The following is a 17,132-nucleotide window of genomic DNA, read 5'->3' on the forward strand; positions in this document are numbered from 1 at the left end:
GAGAGAGAGAGAGAGAGAGGAGAAGTGTGCCAAACCTGAACATTTAGACAGTGCAAATGAGGCTATATATCTTACAGCAGCAGATGCCGTATTGTATTTGCATTTGCATATAGGCAAAGCATTCAGGGTACTGTATATGTCAACATCATATTAAACTAGGTCAACATCCGCATAGCTTTAAACCCTCCCCTTTTAGCGTCACATACTTACTATTGGCTTTCAGGACGCGGCATCATAGAAAGGGGCTGGCCTATTGAGTAGTTTATTGTCAGGAACCTCTAGTCGCGCACAAACCAACATTCCACGTCTATGCGCGAGTAGCCGCTTACATGCATTTGCATTCTTGTCAGCCACCATCCGTGATATTATCGCCTGAATTGAGCACTTTATACATTTTGCCTTCAAGCAATTTGTGCTTCTATTTTGTCCTAGATTTTATTAGGCTATTTTTTTTATTTTTTATCATGCAATTAACTTGAGGGTCTTACAGAAGAGCGTCTTGAACTTTCATCATATATAGTTCAAATAATAAGTTAATTAATTTAAAGAGGATTGCAATGCCAGAACCAACAATGAACAAGAACGGGATGGTGACAAAAATCCACACGAGAATAAGGACAGACCCTTTTACGAGCAATTATGAGCTGCTTGGCAAAGAATTGGGCAGGTAAGCATGAACTTTTCAAAAGGTTGTGAACGTTGAAAATGTGCGATGCATGGTTTCTCCCACGCTGGCTATTTAATGACAATAGAAACGTTGTGCACGTGCGAGAGTTTACAGTTTGAGGTTAATTGAACATTTATCAGATGCGCGGGGCTGGTACTGCCATGGAAACGCACTGGGGGATGCGAGATCTTCCACTGCTTTTTGCGAATTTTATAGACTAGCCGAGTTTGTTTTTACCTGAAAGATTAAGAAATTAGTCTCCTGTAATTTGACTTCTCTATGATAGATTGTGTCGGATTAATCAAATTAGCTCCAAATGTTGGCCCCACTAGGTGATCACACCTGCGCGACCTTGAGGACAGGTTTGGGATTGAACAGTGCACAGTTGCAGTATCTGACAGTATTTTGTGGTTGTCCTTACTGTTCCGAAAAACCTACAGGAAATGTCACTAATTTCACATGAACCGTTGTCTCTCATAGCAGCTCCGCTCTGTTGTCCCTAAAATGTGGCTACATTTTTATTCTGTGTCCTGTGCGGTAAAAAAAAAAAAAGAAGAAAAAAGACCTCAGCCTTTTTCAGACAAACCCTCATCTCCTGTCCATGTTCATCCTCCAGTCCTCATTTGTTTCTAGTGACTAGCATGACTAGCATGGAATATGCTCTGACCTTATGTGCCATTCACTGCATTCCAGTAGTTCCCTTCTCTCCTTCCTTCCTTCTGCCCCCCCCCCTTTCTCCACCCTAATACTGTATATCCATCATCAAGAAATCTGTGGCCTCAAGACAGGAAAGAAAGCTTTTTATTTTTCTCTGGTGTTCCAGTGGCCAGAGTGTGGCTACGGTGTGTCTCCCAATTCAGTCCCCCCTGCCTCCCTGGTCAGGCCTGAGTGTGACCCACAATGCATTTGAATTCCCGGGGTGTTGACTGGTCATTTCACAGTTGTTAAAACTTCTGGGCACACTCCCCACCTCCGCAGACGTAATACACATTGAGGTAGCGACGGACTTGTCCTGCAACGTCAACTCATGCTACTGACTGAATATGCATCCCCTGACTGAATATGCATCCCCTGACTGAATATGCATCCCCTGACTGAATTTGCATCCCCTAGGAGGTGATGTGGTGGTACAACATGCCCCAGGCCTTACTACATGGACCTGTAGTTTGGTTTTCTGTATTGAAGGGGCAGAGAGAAACAGAGAGAGAGAGAGAGCATGTAGCCAATTGGTAGCAGCTATTTTCCTAGTCAGACACCATGGGACATCCTGGGCCTCAAGCCAGGACCTGGGGGCTTTCTCTGACCCCCCCCACCCCCTCCTCCCCCCTACCTCACTCCCCCAACATCCTGAGATCAGGCCTCGTAAATCCCATTAAGTGCAGGAATGTCAGTTATGCTTGATGCCAAGAGAGCAGCTTGTCAAGATTCGACAGCCCGTATACAGTAGGAAGAAGGATGTACCCCCCCCCCCCACACACACACAGACTCTCCTGTAGTCCACATCCCTCCAATCAAGCTCATTTCCTCAATAAGACCTGATAGCTTCCAAATATGCCCTCACCCTGCCAGCAAAAACCCAGTCCATCAGTACATTTGATAAGATAGAGCAGTCTGTACACTTTAGACTAGTTGTGAGATGAGGGGAATGACATTGAATAGAAAAGACCAGGGTACAATCAAAGAGGTCAAGTAAACCTGTGTGTGTGTGTGTGTGTGTGTGTGTGTGTGTGTGTGTGTGTGTGTGTGTGTGTGTGTGTGTGTGTGTGTGTGTGTGTGTGTGTGTGTGTGTGTGTGTGTGTGTGTGTGTGTGTGTGCGCGCGCGCGCGTGTGTGTGCGCTTGTGTGTGTGTGACAGAGAGAGAAGTGACTCAATTCCTGTCACTCCTCCGTCACTGACAGGAACTAATACGCAGCCTTCACAGGAAACCAAATTTCTTAATTAGATTATCGCCTTCGCCACCGTCTGGGCCCGTGGACCGCACACGCTCTATCTCAACCCGTAAACCAGGCTGCCTGTCTGATCTGCATCATCATCTTTTCTGTTGTAGAGAATTCGCACAGGATGACAGATGGCCCTCTCGAACCTGGTGTGATCGGCTCTGCCACAACTAGCTTCCTGTTAAATGCAAATGTCATGTCCACCCGCACTCCTGTCTCATGTGTCGCTACTCTTGGTGAGACAGGGTGTAAACTCGGTAAGGTAATGTTGGACACGTTTAGTGACCTGGTCGTCACCGTGTTAAAAGTCCTCCTGGTGCTCGTCCCCATGGCCTGGGCCTGGTGTTCACCATGGCTCCATCTGCCGATCCCAGCTCAGAATTCACAGCTCTGAACTTGGCAAATAGCTCATTGAAGAAGAACGGCTTTGACTGGTTCTCCCCTCACATTTAGAGCCTTAACATGAGGCCGAGACCTGGTGAGAGAACCAGTAAAGAACCACGAGAACCACGTAAAGAACGTGAGAAGACCGGCCCCCCGACCTGCGAGCCTCAGAGCTGCCCCGGCTGGAGCAAAGCTTTGTGGGAAAATGACCGGCGCCCTCGTTGATGGGACTTGAGAAAAAAAGCTGTTTTATTCAGACTGTCCCCTGCACGGACCCTGCTTTCAAACAGCAGAACCAAAGGGAAGCTACGGTGTATCTACCTGTGCTGACCCCCCTGACCCCCCCTGAATGACTTACACTGGCCCCAAATGGCTGTTGAGGTACTGCCTCCTAAGCAGTGTCAGTGTCATTGTCAAATTGTGTCGCAGCGGCTGTTGTCAGTTGAAGGGAGGTTGAGATTTGTAAACGGGGTTGCCCGGTTGTTTTGTTAGCGAGGTGTTACGGTCCTTCTTCGAGGTTGGTCAGGGGGTTGGGAGGGCTCCATTCTGGCTGCAGCCTCCGTGACCCGACCCCCTGCCAGCCCCGTTCAGCCCCCGGTAAGGTGGGTGGTCCCGGGGGGGCCAGAGGGGGCTTCCCTGTTTGCCGGCCGGCCTGTGCGGCCCTTTGTGCGGCTGTCCGGGGAGAGGCGAGGTCTCACCAGAGGTCCGGGTGGAGGAGGCGTTGGGGAATTCCATTTGTCCTCCACCGCTGTCAGCTGGAAGAATGGGAGACAGACAAGGCTCCTTTATCGGCCCGGGAAGGCTGGGTGCTGTTGGGAGAGGACCAGGACACAGAGGAGCGATTCTCTACACATCGGATTTCCTGCCCGGTCCCGTGTCTGACCTGCCACACCTCTGCGGAATCCATCAACGCTCGACAGCGAGTGGAATCCAGCTGAACTCCCAGATGGTCTTCTGCGCAATGCTAGTTGTTTTTCCTTTTTTTTCCGCTTTAATTTATTTTGGGGGGCAGGGTCTGCTCCATGGACCTGTGGATCACCTGTGGAAGATGTGGCGGCCAGACCTCTGTGTAGACACCCGGCCCATAGAGACACATTCATCTTGTCACCCCCCCCCCCCCCCCCCCCGTGCCATGTGTGAACTGATTCTATCTCTCTCTCTCTCTCTCTCTCTCTCTCTCTCTCTCTCTCTCGAGTGTGGGAGCGATACTGACGAGTGATGCAATGACACCCGTGCCTTATCTGCTGTTTGTTAGGACAAAGATAATTCTCCAGACAGCTGAGTGATATAAAAGGGAGTTTGATAGTGAAGCATTGACGCTGCTGTGGTTCCCTCATTCAAACCATCAGGCCACATTCATCCCTATCGTTTCTCGGAAGTGTTCGACACCTCAGTTCCTCAGTGGTCTCCCAGTGGTCTACTCTGCCCATCCCACACACTGTAATCTATGTCTCACTATGCACATCGCCCCCTGTTGGTACGGTTGTGGTATTGTTCTAGCATCAGACCATTCCCATCTCATATTCTGCTCCTCTCCATGGTTCAGTCTGGCAATGGTTCAGGGAAATATGTGACCAAAACTTTGCCTGTCAAATCAGCGTCCAGTTTAGAAGAAAATAAATAAATAAAAAATACAATAAAATGAAAAAATAAATGTGGCGATGCCTGAGGAGGTTGGTGTAGAACGCTGCAAAGCAGAACTCAGAACTGGTGAGCATATCTTAATTGAAATAACATAACTGAATTCAAGGCTTAAAATAGGTTGAGTCTTCACACTCCAGCTGCAACTGGGTTGATCCGATCACCTGCCAATCATTTTGATCGGCACCCATCGGCACCGCCTCTCGCATGTACGAATTCGCCTTTAGTGTTTGCCAGACTGATCCGTGGAGCGATACCGTGATCCGGACGGCTTTAAGAGGCCAGTATTGTGCCCCTTTACACTAAAAGCAAAGTGTTTTTTTTAAGAGAATATGACTAAACAATGCTCAATGCTGTTCAGTGAGTTGATGTTCTCTTGTCCCGCCCTCCATCTTGTCCCTAGGGGAAAATTCGCCGTGGTGAAGAAGTGCGTTGAGAAGACGACGGGGAAGGAGCATGCCGCCAAGTTCCTGCGGAAGCGCCGCAAAGGCGAGGACTGCCGCAAGGACATCGTGAACGAGATCGCCGTCCTGGAGTCGGCCATGGCCAGCCCCTACGTGGCGGCGCTGCACGAGGTGTACGAGACCGGCTCCGAGATCATCCTGGTCCTGGAGTGGTAAGTCCACCCAAACACACCGGGACCAGGCCAGAACTCTGTGAAAGCTCTTCAGTGCACAAAGCATTATGGGATGGCCATCGCCCGTAGAGAAGGGAGAGAGGAGGGAACACACACACACACACACTCTCTCTCTCTCTCTCTCTCTCACACACACACACGCACACACACACACACACACACACACTCATTCCCCAACCCTGTGATGGGAGTAAACGTCAGTGATGGTAATCTAGAAGACCTTTCTACTCGATGCTCCAACGCAGCGTTGCCAGGAAAATGGGATGAAATGATAAGGTTCTTAATAAGAGAGGGGGGGAACCTTTAAACACCGTTTAGTGAGAACTTTCCATCTCTGCAGGTTTTCCTCTGTGTTCTTTCAAAGGTTTCGATTTAACTTGTTCTCTCCGAGAACCCTCTAGCTCAGCGGATTCTGTTTAATGCACGATGGTGACGCATGATCTTGCGTAGACCGGATGCTGACTGGACTGACTGACAACAACGTTTGAGAAATGGCAGCTTTGGCATTTTTGAGAAACGGCAGCCAGATTACATCTTTCTGGTCGAACCTTCACACGTTGGCTTCCTGTTGCACGCTCTCTGCGGAAGATAGAGACTTTCTCACCTCAATAACAGCTGAACACGTGCATCCGCGCTCACACACACACACACACACACACACACACACACACACACACACACACACATCTGCTTAAATTTGCATCCTTATATGGAACTTCTCTCTTCTCTTTGTTGCAGATCAAGCTGATTTTAGCCTCAACCTCACTCGTTCTAGTCAGATAACCTTCTACCTTAGATGAGCTGTCACAGGCTGTGACCCAATTCAGGGACTGTGTCAGTAAATGACTTCACAGCCACTGTGTGAACATTGAAATGATGTGGATTCATCAGTTTAGAGGATCGTAGAGGGTATTGATAGAACTGCTGGTTTGTGCATCAGTCCTGCGGTGCTTAAACATAATGTAGATGCACACTAACTGTTGAGCTGCATCCACATCCTGGTCATTGGGTGGTCAGGGTGGCAGAGTTGTGTCTGGAGTCCTGATGTGACTGCCCCCACCCACACACACACACACACACACTAGACACCGCCGTCCCTCACGGACACTCTGATAATGAGGGCTGTCATTAGCAGCTAAGAGAATCACTAGCGTCCTAATTACCCCCACCGCCCCCACCCAGACGCACAACACCAGGCAATTACTCTACGACCATGTCCTTCTGTGACCCTGCTCGTAAACCTCCCACACACACCCCCCCTCTCCACGCCCAGACCAGCCCAGACATGGAATGCCGCCGCACAACAAAGGGGTCTCTATGCGGAAGAGGGGGGGGGGGGGGGGTCTGCATTTGACCTTTGACCGAAGTGTGAAAGAGGAAGCAGAGCCACCAGTTCACCACCCCTGCATGCTCACTGGGGAAACCCCAGCAGGGGGTTGAGCCACAGTTCTGCACTTGCTCTGGTCCAATGGGATTCGCCGTGAATATTTGTCGATCGTGCAAAAGAGAGAGCACCCTATGTTTTCGGCTTGGAGCTTTTCGACGTTGTGTTGGAAGCGGATGAAGAGATGTTTTATCTGTTATACCGTGCGGTAGACGCGTTTAAAGGTCCCCGTCGTAGTGAGTGTAAGTGTGAGGCTTTCTGGCAGTTAAAGAGCCGCATCTAGCTCTCTGACCTCAGCGCGAGCTAGATACGCTGCAACCCAGAGAAAATCATTTTCCATTTCCTGTGGGTTTGCATGCGAGCAGAGAGCCAGACTCCTAAAAGTAGCACAGCGGCGCGCAGCACACATGCGAGCATGCGCCCGCGCTGAGCCGCAACCGCATCCTCCGCTAGCGCAGGAGAAACACAAGCTGGGTCCTCGTCTTCTCCGAAAGCTCATATCCAGCCGGCGCGCGCCCAAGACCACGTAAACTCCCCCACATAATGACTGGTCTGAAAGGGCCCGGCCTATTTAATGGGAAATGAACCTGCATCATCATCATCATCATCTACATCTCGACTCATTCTGTCCACGTCATCAGAAATGCCCCTGCCACGGTTGGGGCCCCATCTGGGGCCCCGCCAATCTGCCTCTCTTCCCAGAAGCCTGATCTATGTCAGATGAAGCGTTTACAACGATACAGTCAGCATATGCACTATTGCAGGTTATTTTACACTGAACTAACCGGAGACTCATATTAGTGACTTGTCCCTGTGGACCAATGCCACTGTTTACGTTTGTTTTTCAATGTATGAAAAGGGAGATGGACATCAAGTTGAACCTGAGGTCACCGTTTGTGGCTCGACATTTCTTCTACACGTCTTTCATCACATTCTTGCTGGCCAGTATAGTACTTTCCGTCAGGCAAGGTCGAACTATTTTGACAACAAAGTGTTTTCCCCCTCGGAGTGTGTTGAACCCATGACCCCTTGGTGTAAACTCACAACAAACCTCCGATAAGAAACTCCAAATCCCAACCAGCGATGGGGCTCGCAAATCCGCTGGAGAATCGCAGCCAAACCAACAGGGCTCTCTAAGCCAATCAAAACCATAGAGCAGCCAGGGTCTGTTTATAAAAATGGATCAGTTGAAGTCTGTAGTTTGATCTCTCGGTGCTGATGGGACCATTTCTCTGCTTGTTTTTCTTCTAACGCTGCTGGGAGTAAGATCTGTTTTTCAGCCCTCTCTAGTGGAAAAGATTGAAGACTTGTTTTGCTCTCACATCCCCTTTTAAATTTGGCTTTCATCCTCTGAAGTCCAGCGTTATCGGACCTCTTTAGTAGGGGGATTACCACACGCCCCATGTAACCCATTAAACGGTCGCCTCCAATCCACGTCATTTTTTACCTTTCTCACTTTGTTGTTCTGGTGACTCTTAGCATCTGCTGTTACTTGGTTGGTACCGTAAACGGCAGTAAAAATCCAACCAACAAAAGTTGGCATAAATGTATTCACCAATAAAAAAAAAAGTACAGTCTTCAGTTTCTTCAAGTCAAGAATAAAGTGTTTTTTCCCAAAGGAACTTTTTTTAGGAGCTTTATAATATGTTTTTAGGATGAGGTTTGACTGAAGTTGCATTCCACTTAGAAAGAAGCTATTCTGTAATGGCGGTTGTTTGATCAATGTTTATTGCTGGTATTAACAAATGCTTTATGGTTTACACAGTCAGTTCATTGTGTTATCACAGCATGGCCCAGTGTAGATATTAGCAACATGGGAGTTGTCAGGCCACATGAACAGGCCCTTTGAGTGGTTAGATGTTGGCTTTAAGGTGACGTCAATGGCTGCCCAGTTTGTGGGCATAGAACTCTTGTTGGCCAAAGACCAATCTAATGGATATTCTTAGAGTAAGGTTTAAATGTATGATGCTAGGCACACACACACACACACACACGCAAACGTCCACTCATTGAGACACACACACACACACACACACACCTGAGACCTGCTGGATCATCTGTCTTCAGCTCTCGTTTTGGAGTAGCTCTTTAGCCTCTCTGTTTTGTTGGCTGCTGCGAGAGTCTTTCATGTGACTGGACCGATCGTTTATGTCTGAGGTGGAGAGGAAACATTCCATTTCACTCAGCACCTCTGCTTACTGAGAGCACCAGTTCACCGGGAATGAGAGAGGAGAGCAGACTAAGCAAACACCAGAGGGAAGTATCACATCTTTCCAAAGTGCTTTCCAAATGGTTTTACTCTTGAGTTTACACAAGATGGCTCTTATTATAAGGAAACGCCATGTCTAGCTTCCTGATGAGGGTTCAATAAAGTATTTAAAGCGTCTTAATTTCTGCCCCTCTGTTTATTTAATTGTCCCAACATACGGGGAGGAACGTGTTGGTGGGACCATTGGACGTATTGATTGATTTTAGCGTAATTGAATCAAATTAAGCCCCGACACGCGTAAATCCTAAACACGGCTAGTTTTGTTTGTCCTGTCGTAGAGTTTTCAACATTGGTAATGAAAGCCATGCTTCATACCGCACGTCTCTCGTCTCCTCCCCCTGCTCAGCGTCCCACAACTGCCACTTTTCTCTAGCGCCTCGCAGCACGTCTCTGAGGACGCTTCTCCAGGTGGAACTGTTTGTTGCAACAAGTGCGGGTGCGTAGCAAGTCAGCACGAAGCGTTGGCGCTCCAAGCGTAGATTATACGGCCCAGCGACGGCTAACCAGAGAAATCCAGAAAAACACAACTCCTCTTTTCACAGCTGAGGACGGTAAAGGGTGCAAGAGTGCAAGGTTGAGGGGGGATTGGTTGGGGGGGGGGAGAGAAGGGGGCTGAGTTATGTAACAAACATGCCCAGGACCTGGTCACAGATCTCCAGGGTAGATAGAAAGCATGTGTGCGTGCGCACGCTCGTGCACGCAGACTAAATCCCCCACATATGGATCTTGTTTTTGGGGCAACTGTCCGCCCCGGGCGTTTGATCTGGCGGAGGAGTATCCAACACAGTCAGGCACGTTCCTGCGTCTCCTCTCATTGTTAGAAAAGAATAACAACGCAGCAGCCAGCAGTCAGATAGTTGAATAAATCGTCACCGTTCATTTAATAATCAGCCCTCCTATTTCAAAAGTGTACCCCCCCCCCCCCCCCCTCCAAAAAAAAAAAAAAGCACAATCTCTTTTTAATCCCTAAGAATTTTAATCCCCGACCTTGGTGGAGTAACGCGAGTTGGGGGTTTTCTGTCTAATTTTACTGTTCTGCCATATCTCTGTGGCGTCATCTCTGGTGCGATTGATAGATGTGACACTCTGACCTGGAGTCAGTTATCTGATCTGGAACGTGTCTTATCCGGGTTGGACAGACCGATATGAGTCCACGTATCTGCAGCCATAAAGTGGAGGTCAAGGAGAGACTAGGAGAGGGGAGGTACCGGGTGCTGTCCCGGGTTTATGGGGGGAACAGGAGTCACATGCTTGTGGGTGTGCACAGACCCTGTTCCCAAACCCAGGGGTACAGTTGTCAGGATTATTACATAATTCCAAAGAAGCTGGAACGAGGAGGGGGTTGACTTTTGTTTGTTGGATTATGCTAACATCATTGTCATGTTTATTGAGACATTTTGTCATTATAACAATTATGAGCCAGAATCCCACAATTCGACTTCAGAATAACATGAGAGAACCTACAGTATAAAAGTATAGTCCTTGTCCTGGTTCTTATAAGAATGCTCTAGTCCTGGTTCTAACTATGTGGGTTCTAAACTCTCTGTCAGGGTTCTAAACTCTCTGTGAGAGTTCTAAACTCTCCTACAGTAGCTGTGAGGGTTTTATAAGAATGCTCTAGTCCTGGTTCTAACTGTGTGGGTTCTAAACTCTCTGTGAGGGTTCTAAACTCTCTGTGGGAGTTCTTAACTCTGTGTGGGTTCTAAACTCTCTGTGTGGGTTCTTAACTCTCTGTGGAGGTTCTAAACTCTCTGTGAGGGTTCTAAACTCTCTGTGAGGGTTCTAAACTCTCTGTGAGGGTTCTAAACTATCTGTGGGTTCTAAACTCTCTGTGAGGGTTCTAAACTCTCTGTGAGGGTTCTAAACCCTGTGAGGGTTCTAAACTCTCTGAGGGTTATAAACTCTCTGTGGGTTCTAAACTCTCTGTGAGGGTTCTTAACTCTGTGAGGGTTCTTAACTCTGTGAGGGTTCTAAACTCTGTGAGGGTTCTAAACTCTGTGAGGGTTCTTAACTCTGTGAGGGTTCTAAACTCTCTGTGAGGGTTCTAAACTCTGTGAGGGTTCTTAACTCTGTGAGGGTTCTAAACTCTCTTCTTTTTCTAAATGTCTTCTCCACAGCGCTGCCGGTGGGGAGATCTTCAACCAGTGTGTTGCCGACGACGACGAGGCCTTCACCGAGAATGATGTCATCAGGCTTGTGAGGCAGATCCTGATGGGCGTGGCGTTTCTGCACCGCAACAACGTGGTCCACTTGGACCTGAAGGTCAGTAGCGCCTCCCTGTAGGACCCCCCGGGAGCGCCAGACTGTTACCTAATACGTCTGGAGAGACATCGCTTACGCAAACAGGGCCCCAATAACGTCGTGGACTAATAATAACCATCCAGATCCAGACGGGTTTAAGGGACGTTTCTGGCCAATAAAGGCCATGAGAGTTACTGTGCTTTTGTGAGTCTCGGAGTGACAAGTGTTTTTCTTAAGAGGCTGGGTTTCGTCCCAGTGCGAGTCCCCCCCCACTCTAGCAAATGAATCCTGTCAGTGTCTGGTTTCCCTCCGAGCAATTTACAGGATTTCACTAAGGCGCGTTGCGTAACACGACGGCCCAGAACAAAAGCAAAGTGTTCTTATTGGTCCCCCGTCCGTCCGTCTGCCCGGCAACATCAAGAACATCAAACCCCTCAGCTTTTATTGGTGGTAATGATGAAGAAAGCTCTTTTGGAGTGTCGGCTCTTGGAACGCGTGTTTTGACACGATATGAAGGAAGTTTCTCCTGAGATGGTGTTTGAGGAGGAGGGGCCACAGATTGGATGTGACTAGTCTCTCTTCCTCCCTGTCGTTTGATAGAATTAAATCTCTTCCGGGAGTTAAAGCCGCAAGCCTCCGGGCAACAATGTGAGGGGCTACAGGAAGTCACACCGGGGGTTGGGCCATCAGAAGTATCCAATCGGATTAGATTCTCAGGAGGATAGCCAGAAGTGAGATTTATCCAACCAAAACAAATCCATCAGTGCCTGAGTCTATGAGCTTGGCTCATTCAGGACCTTGGGTGGGCGCCTTGTCTTGATGAGTGGTCAATACTGGTCATATTAACGGTGTTTACCCGCTGTGTGTGTGTGATTCAGTCTCATGTCTGTCGTGTGTCTCCGTCCCCCAGCCCCAGAACGTCCTACTGACCAGCGCCAGGCCGCTGGGGGACATCCGCATCGTGGACTTTGGCCTGTCCAGGAACATGGACAGCGCCACGGAGGTCCGGGAGATCCTGGGCACGCCGGAGTACGTGGGTGAGTAGCGTCCGTACCTGCTTCCTGTCTCCGTCTATCAGCGGACGATCACCCCTGTCCTAATGGCGTTGCTGCGAGGTGTTGAGCTGGACTAACTAGGGCTGTGTCTGTCTGTTCCAGCTCCAGAGATCCTGAACTATGAACCCATCAGCACAGCTACAGACATGTGGTGAGTGTCCGCTAACGGGACAACCTGTTTACTGGGTCTGTGTCTAAGTGAGGATGCGTCTATGGGGTTTATATGGAGTTTAATAATCCGATTAAAACAGGTTTAAAAACCCAAACCAAATAAAAATGCTCCATATAAACACCTCAATCTGAATAAACAGGCCCAAAACTATTGAAATGTAAATCGGTTGAGGACGGTTAGTTAAACCTTTTCATAAACCGATCAAGTATGTAAACGATGAAACGGATTCCTCTCTGGCTGGGTTCTTTCTGCGCATGCTCTCTGTCAAAGGGGGCGTACGTCTATGGTGGGCTAATTGCTTCCAAGCAAAACTGGACCACAGCTGAGAGTTTGTTTTTAATCCAAACACAGAACTGAACATTATTGGACACCTAGACGGCAGGAAAATAAGGAATAACGACCACAAAGCGTCCAGTAGGAGAATCAGTTATCAAGCCGTTGCTTCGTTAAGAGCACCGCGATCACAGACCGACGATGGATATCCGTTAGCCAAGCTTTGACTTGAGTTTCCGTAACCATGGTAACTCACTCACTCCTGCCTGCATGCACACAGCTTTTCTGATTACATGTGTTGGCTCAGATAAACCCCACAGCCTATTAGATCACCTCCCATGTAAACAGCGTATTAGATCACCTCCCATGTAAACAGCCTATTAGATCACCTCCCATGTAAACAGCGTATTAGATCACCTCCCATGTAAACAGCGTATTAGATCACCTCCCATGTAAACAGCGTATTAGATCACCTCCCATGTAAACAGCGTATTAGATCACCTCCCATGTAAACAGCGTATTAGATCACCTCCCATGTAAACAGTGTATTAGATCACCTCCCATGTAAACAGCGTATTAGATCACCTCCCATGTAAACAGTGTATTAGATCACCTCCCATGTAAACAGCGTATTAGATCACCTCCCATGTAAACAGCGTATTAGATCACCTCCCATGTAAACAGCGTATTAGATCACCTCCCATGTAAACAGCGTATTAGATCACCTCCCATGTAAACAGTGTATTAGATCACCTCCCATGTAAACAGCGTATTAGATCACCTCCCATGTAAACAGCGTATTAGATCACCTCCAATGTAAACAGTGTATTAGATCACTTCCCATGTAAACAGTGTATTAGATCACCTCCCATGTAAACAGTGTATTAGATCACCTCCCATGTAAACAGCGTATTAGATCACCTCCCATGTAAACAGCGTATTAGATCACCTCCCATGTAAACAGTGTATTAGATCACCTCCCATGTAAACAGTGTATTAGATCACCTCCCATGTAAACAGCGTATTAGATCACCTCCCATGTAAACAGTCGCCCTGAAATCTTCAACCGGATTGAATTCAATCAGACTGTAAAAAAGTGTGCGTGTAAATGCATCTTCTGATTCATTCTTAAAGACTTGGTCACAAGTAGCCGACGTGTTTGACATGAGTCTGTTTGATAAACATCTGGAGAGGCTTCTCTTTCGTACTCTGTGGCGTAAAGTTGTAGACAGTTGAGTAAAGATAGAAAGACAGAAAGAACCAACTAAATAAAGCCTGACTGAACGGCAAGAGAGTGTTAAGGGTGGTTGTGTTGAGGAAAACTTCCAGAAAATGAAATCGTCCAGTCATGCTGAAAGTGCGCCTCCTTCCTCCTCCTCCTCCTCCTCCTCTTCTCAGGAGTATCGGGGTGCTGACGTACGTCATGCTGACCGGAGAGTCGCCCTTCCTGGGAGACGGCAAGCAGGAGACGTTCCTCAACATCTCCCAGGTCAACGTTGACTACTCCCAGGACGCGTTCGGGGACGTGTCGTCCCTCGCCGTCGACTTCATCAAGTCCCTCCTCATCAAGAACCCCAGGTGAGGTTCCACCTGGAGAAACGCCGCTAGCTTGACACACGACTGTTCTCCGGTACGGCGTTCATACGCAACGGATGTGATACAGGAAGTGAATCAGACCAAAGCTTGCAGCATATCTTGCATAGAAGTTCCCCAATATGTGTGGTAACATATGGCAACATTTATAAAACACAGACCCTTGTAAAAGGATCCCTTTACACATCATGTTCATGAATGGGGAAATTCTTTGGATATACTGTAGGAGTACAAACTACATGTTGAACCTGACCCACTCTCTTCCTGATGGCTTTCAACCATCTTTTAACACAGCAGTCTTCTTGGCGATTTTAAATCATCCCTGTCATGATCTGATCAAATGCTCCAGCACAAGACGCCTTGGTTGGTCACCAGAACGTCTCAATGAAAACCAGCAAAACCCTCCCACTGTGATCCAGCTCAATAATCTCCGGACGATATAGTTTCATTGCAAAAAGATTATTGGCAGTGTAAAAGAAATAAAAAGTGAAATAAAAAGGAAAAAGTGGAAAGATTCCTGTGTGAGTGAGTAATCTGGAAAACTCGGGAAGAAGCAGTCCCCTCGTGGTTTTCCGAATGTTGGCAAGAGTAGTGGTGTCTGCATGGGGAGGGGTGGGAGGGTGTGGAGGGGCTGGAGAGAGTTTTGGGATCTTGAACCTCCGCTAATCCTCTCTGTTTGTTTGTTTGTTTGTTTGTGTCAACAGGAAAAGAGCGGCTGCAGAGGAGTGTCTTGGTCATCCCTGGCTGAACGGCCCCTCCCACCCTCACCCCCACCTCCACGCCAGTGCCATGTCCTCCCTGGACGAGACCAGCCAATCGGAGTCCGAGCCGGAGAGCCCCGCCCCCTCCCCGGAGCTGGATCCCAGGAACTCGTACCTCACGTTCCCCGGCCAGGGTGAGCTCAAGGCGGGCCGCGACGCCTTCTCCTTCAAAGACCCCCCCTTCCCCACGCGACCCGAGATCCCGCAGGGGCTCATCTGCTGACCGCCGGACCGCCGCCAGTCCAGTGACTGAACGATGTGCCGGCGCCAGCGCGGCCCGGGAGCGTCAGCGTGGCCCGGTCCAGTTCGACGCCGGGCCCTGCTATGGCTCTGTCTGTGTGACTGTATGCATGATGCTGCTGCAGCTGTGATGGGTGTGTGCTGTCTGCGAGCTGACCGTCTGTAAACGTGTGCGCGTGATGAATGTGACCCTGTGACGGGTGATGTCCATTTGACTGAGGAGACACACAGGTGTGACCAGGGCATTGTACTATATGTGTGGAGAGAGGGTTGAATGACCTCCTGCTTCCTCCCAGCGTGGGGGTTCCTCACCTCGGCCCTCACCTCAGCTCTGGTTCCCGCTCCACGAGGGCGGACATCGGAACGAGGACGAGACTTCAGGAGGAGGCCTCGAGAGGATATGACTTCAGTCGGAGTGAGGCTCACAGCAGAACCACTTTGCTTTAGTGACAGGCTGACCCCTGACCCCTCCAGCCCTCCCAGGAGGACCATTGTTCTTTGGAGGACGAGGATGAGGTTGCTGACCGACGTTAAGGAAAGACTGGACACGGGGAAATGTCTCACCGGAATTAGAAGTGTCAAATGTTTGTTATTTATGCGTTGTTTGTGTGCGACCACTTCAGTTCCTGTAATATAGAAAGCCACCACAATGCCCAAAATGTTACTGAATATTGTAGGATTTTTGAGTTTAAGGACAATCTTGAGCACTTTCTGTTTTGTCATATAACTTCACAAAATGAACGGTCAGAAACCAAAGTCTTTTTAAGATGTTAAGCACAGTTGAGTTGAATGATTTTAAATGTAGATCGCCACAATCCACTTTTATTGTCATCGATTCATCACACACTTCAACGTGCTACATTTTAGGCTACACCTCTTTTGTTGATGTTTTTCTTGTTTATATTTTTGCTATAGTTGCACAAATTGCCCATAGTCATATTTGAATATTGTCATTAATTTGTCATTCACAGTGTCACAATAGATTTCTCTCTTTCAACGTAACAAACCGTGTGTTTTCAGAAGAGGGAGAGTCTAGGATTTGATGACGATTTCAGTTTTGTGATTTCAGTTTTGTGATGTTTGACAGTAGCTTCAATAACTGACCAGCGAAGGGAGAGGTTTTGCTCAAAGCCATATAGGATGTGTGATATTTGCCTTGAGATAATAAGGGGAAGAAGAATAGATAAATTGCTAATAAAGTAAGAGATACTTCTCAAAAAGTACTGAAATGTTTGTGTTAGTGAAAGATGAATCTCTAAGATATTTTTTCTATTGTTTCGTGATGCATAATGTATGAATGTTGAAAGATTATCGTTTGTCTCTTTTTCTTTTACATGGACTTTGTACTTAAGACTTCCATTCATGTTTTCTGCTAATGAATTTCAGGAAGGTTTGCACTTCTGTCCATTTGGACTTTTACTTCAAAATTAATAAATGTTGATGGAATGCCTCACAAAATGTAATAAAGAAAGAATAAAAGTAAATTTTGTATCAAACTCATGAATGACCTCACCTGTGATTCCTTAGAATTGGAGCAACAAGCATCCTAATATATGAGAGTAGCCTACGGTTTATAAGTACCGTGCTGTTAATCTGTCTTTCATCTCAGTGTAGGTCGTTTGGGGAAACGGGTTTGAGCAGTAGGTTAAGGAAAACAAAATACTTTGACCAACCTTCCAGAAATATCCAGACACCCATCACAGGAAATGCCAGTGTCTACAGCAATGCTTTCCTTCTTAGTAAACACACTCAACTTCCTCTCTGAGTCTCACACACTTGAGTCCGGCTGAACAATGGCGCAGCTTGGTCTAAATTCTTGCGCTAACGTGCTCTTCCTCTGTGGCGGGGGCTTGGGCCTGGTCCAGCCCCTCTCGGACC

General features: G+C 47.9%; 1 protein-coding gene across 1 annotated transcript; it reads left to right on the forward strand.

The window, feature by feature from the left end:
• Window positions 1-557: 557 nt before the first annotated feature.
• stk17al (serine/threonine kinase 17a like) lies at window positions 558-15,237 on the forward strand (the record flags this gene model as incomplete). The annotated part of the gene is made up of 7 exons (XM_084448809.1): window positions 558-667; window positions 5,033-5,245; window positions 11,037-11,181; window positions 12,071-12,197; window positions 12,318-12,366; window positions 14,059-14,238; window positions 14,958-15,237. The coding sequence occupies 7 exons, from the start codon at window positions 558-560 to the stop codon at window positions 15,235-15,237; spliced, it is 1,104 nt and encodes a 367-aa protein (XP_084304935.1).
• Between the last annotated feature and the right edge of the window lie 1,895 nt (window positions 15,238-17,132).

The sequence above is a fragment of the Borostomias antarcticus genome, assembly GCF_949987555.1.
Source record: "Borostomias antarcticus genome assembly, chromosome: 14".
NCBI classification, from domain to species: Eukaryota; Metazoa; Chordata; class Actinopteri; order Stomiiformes; family Stomiidae; genus Borostomias; species Borostomias antarcticus.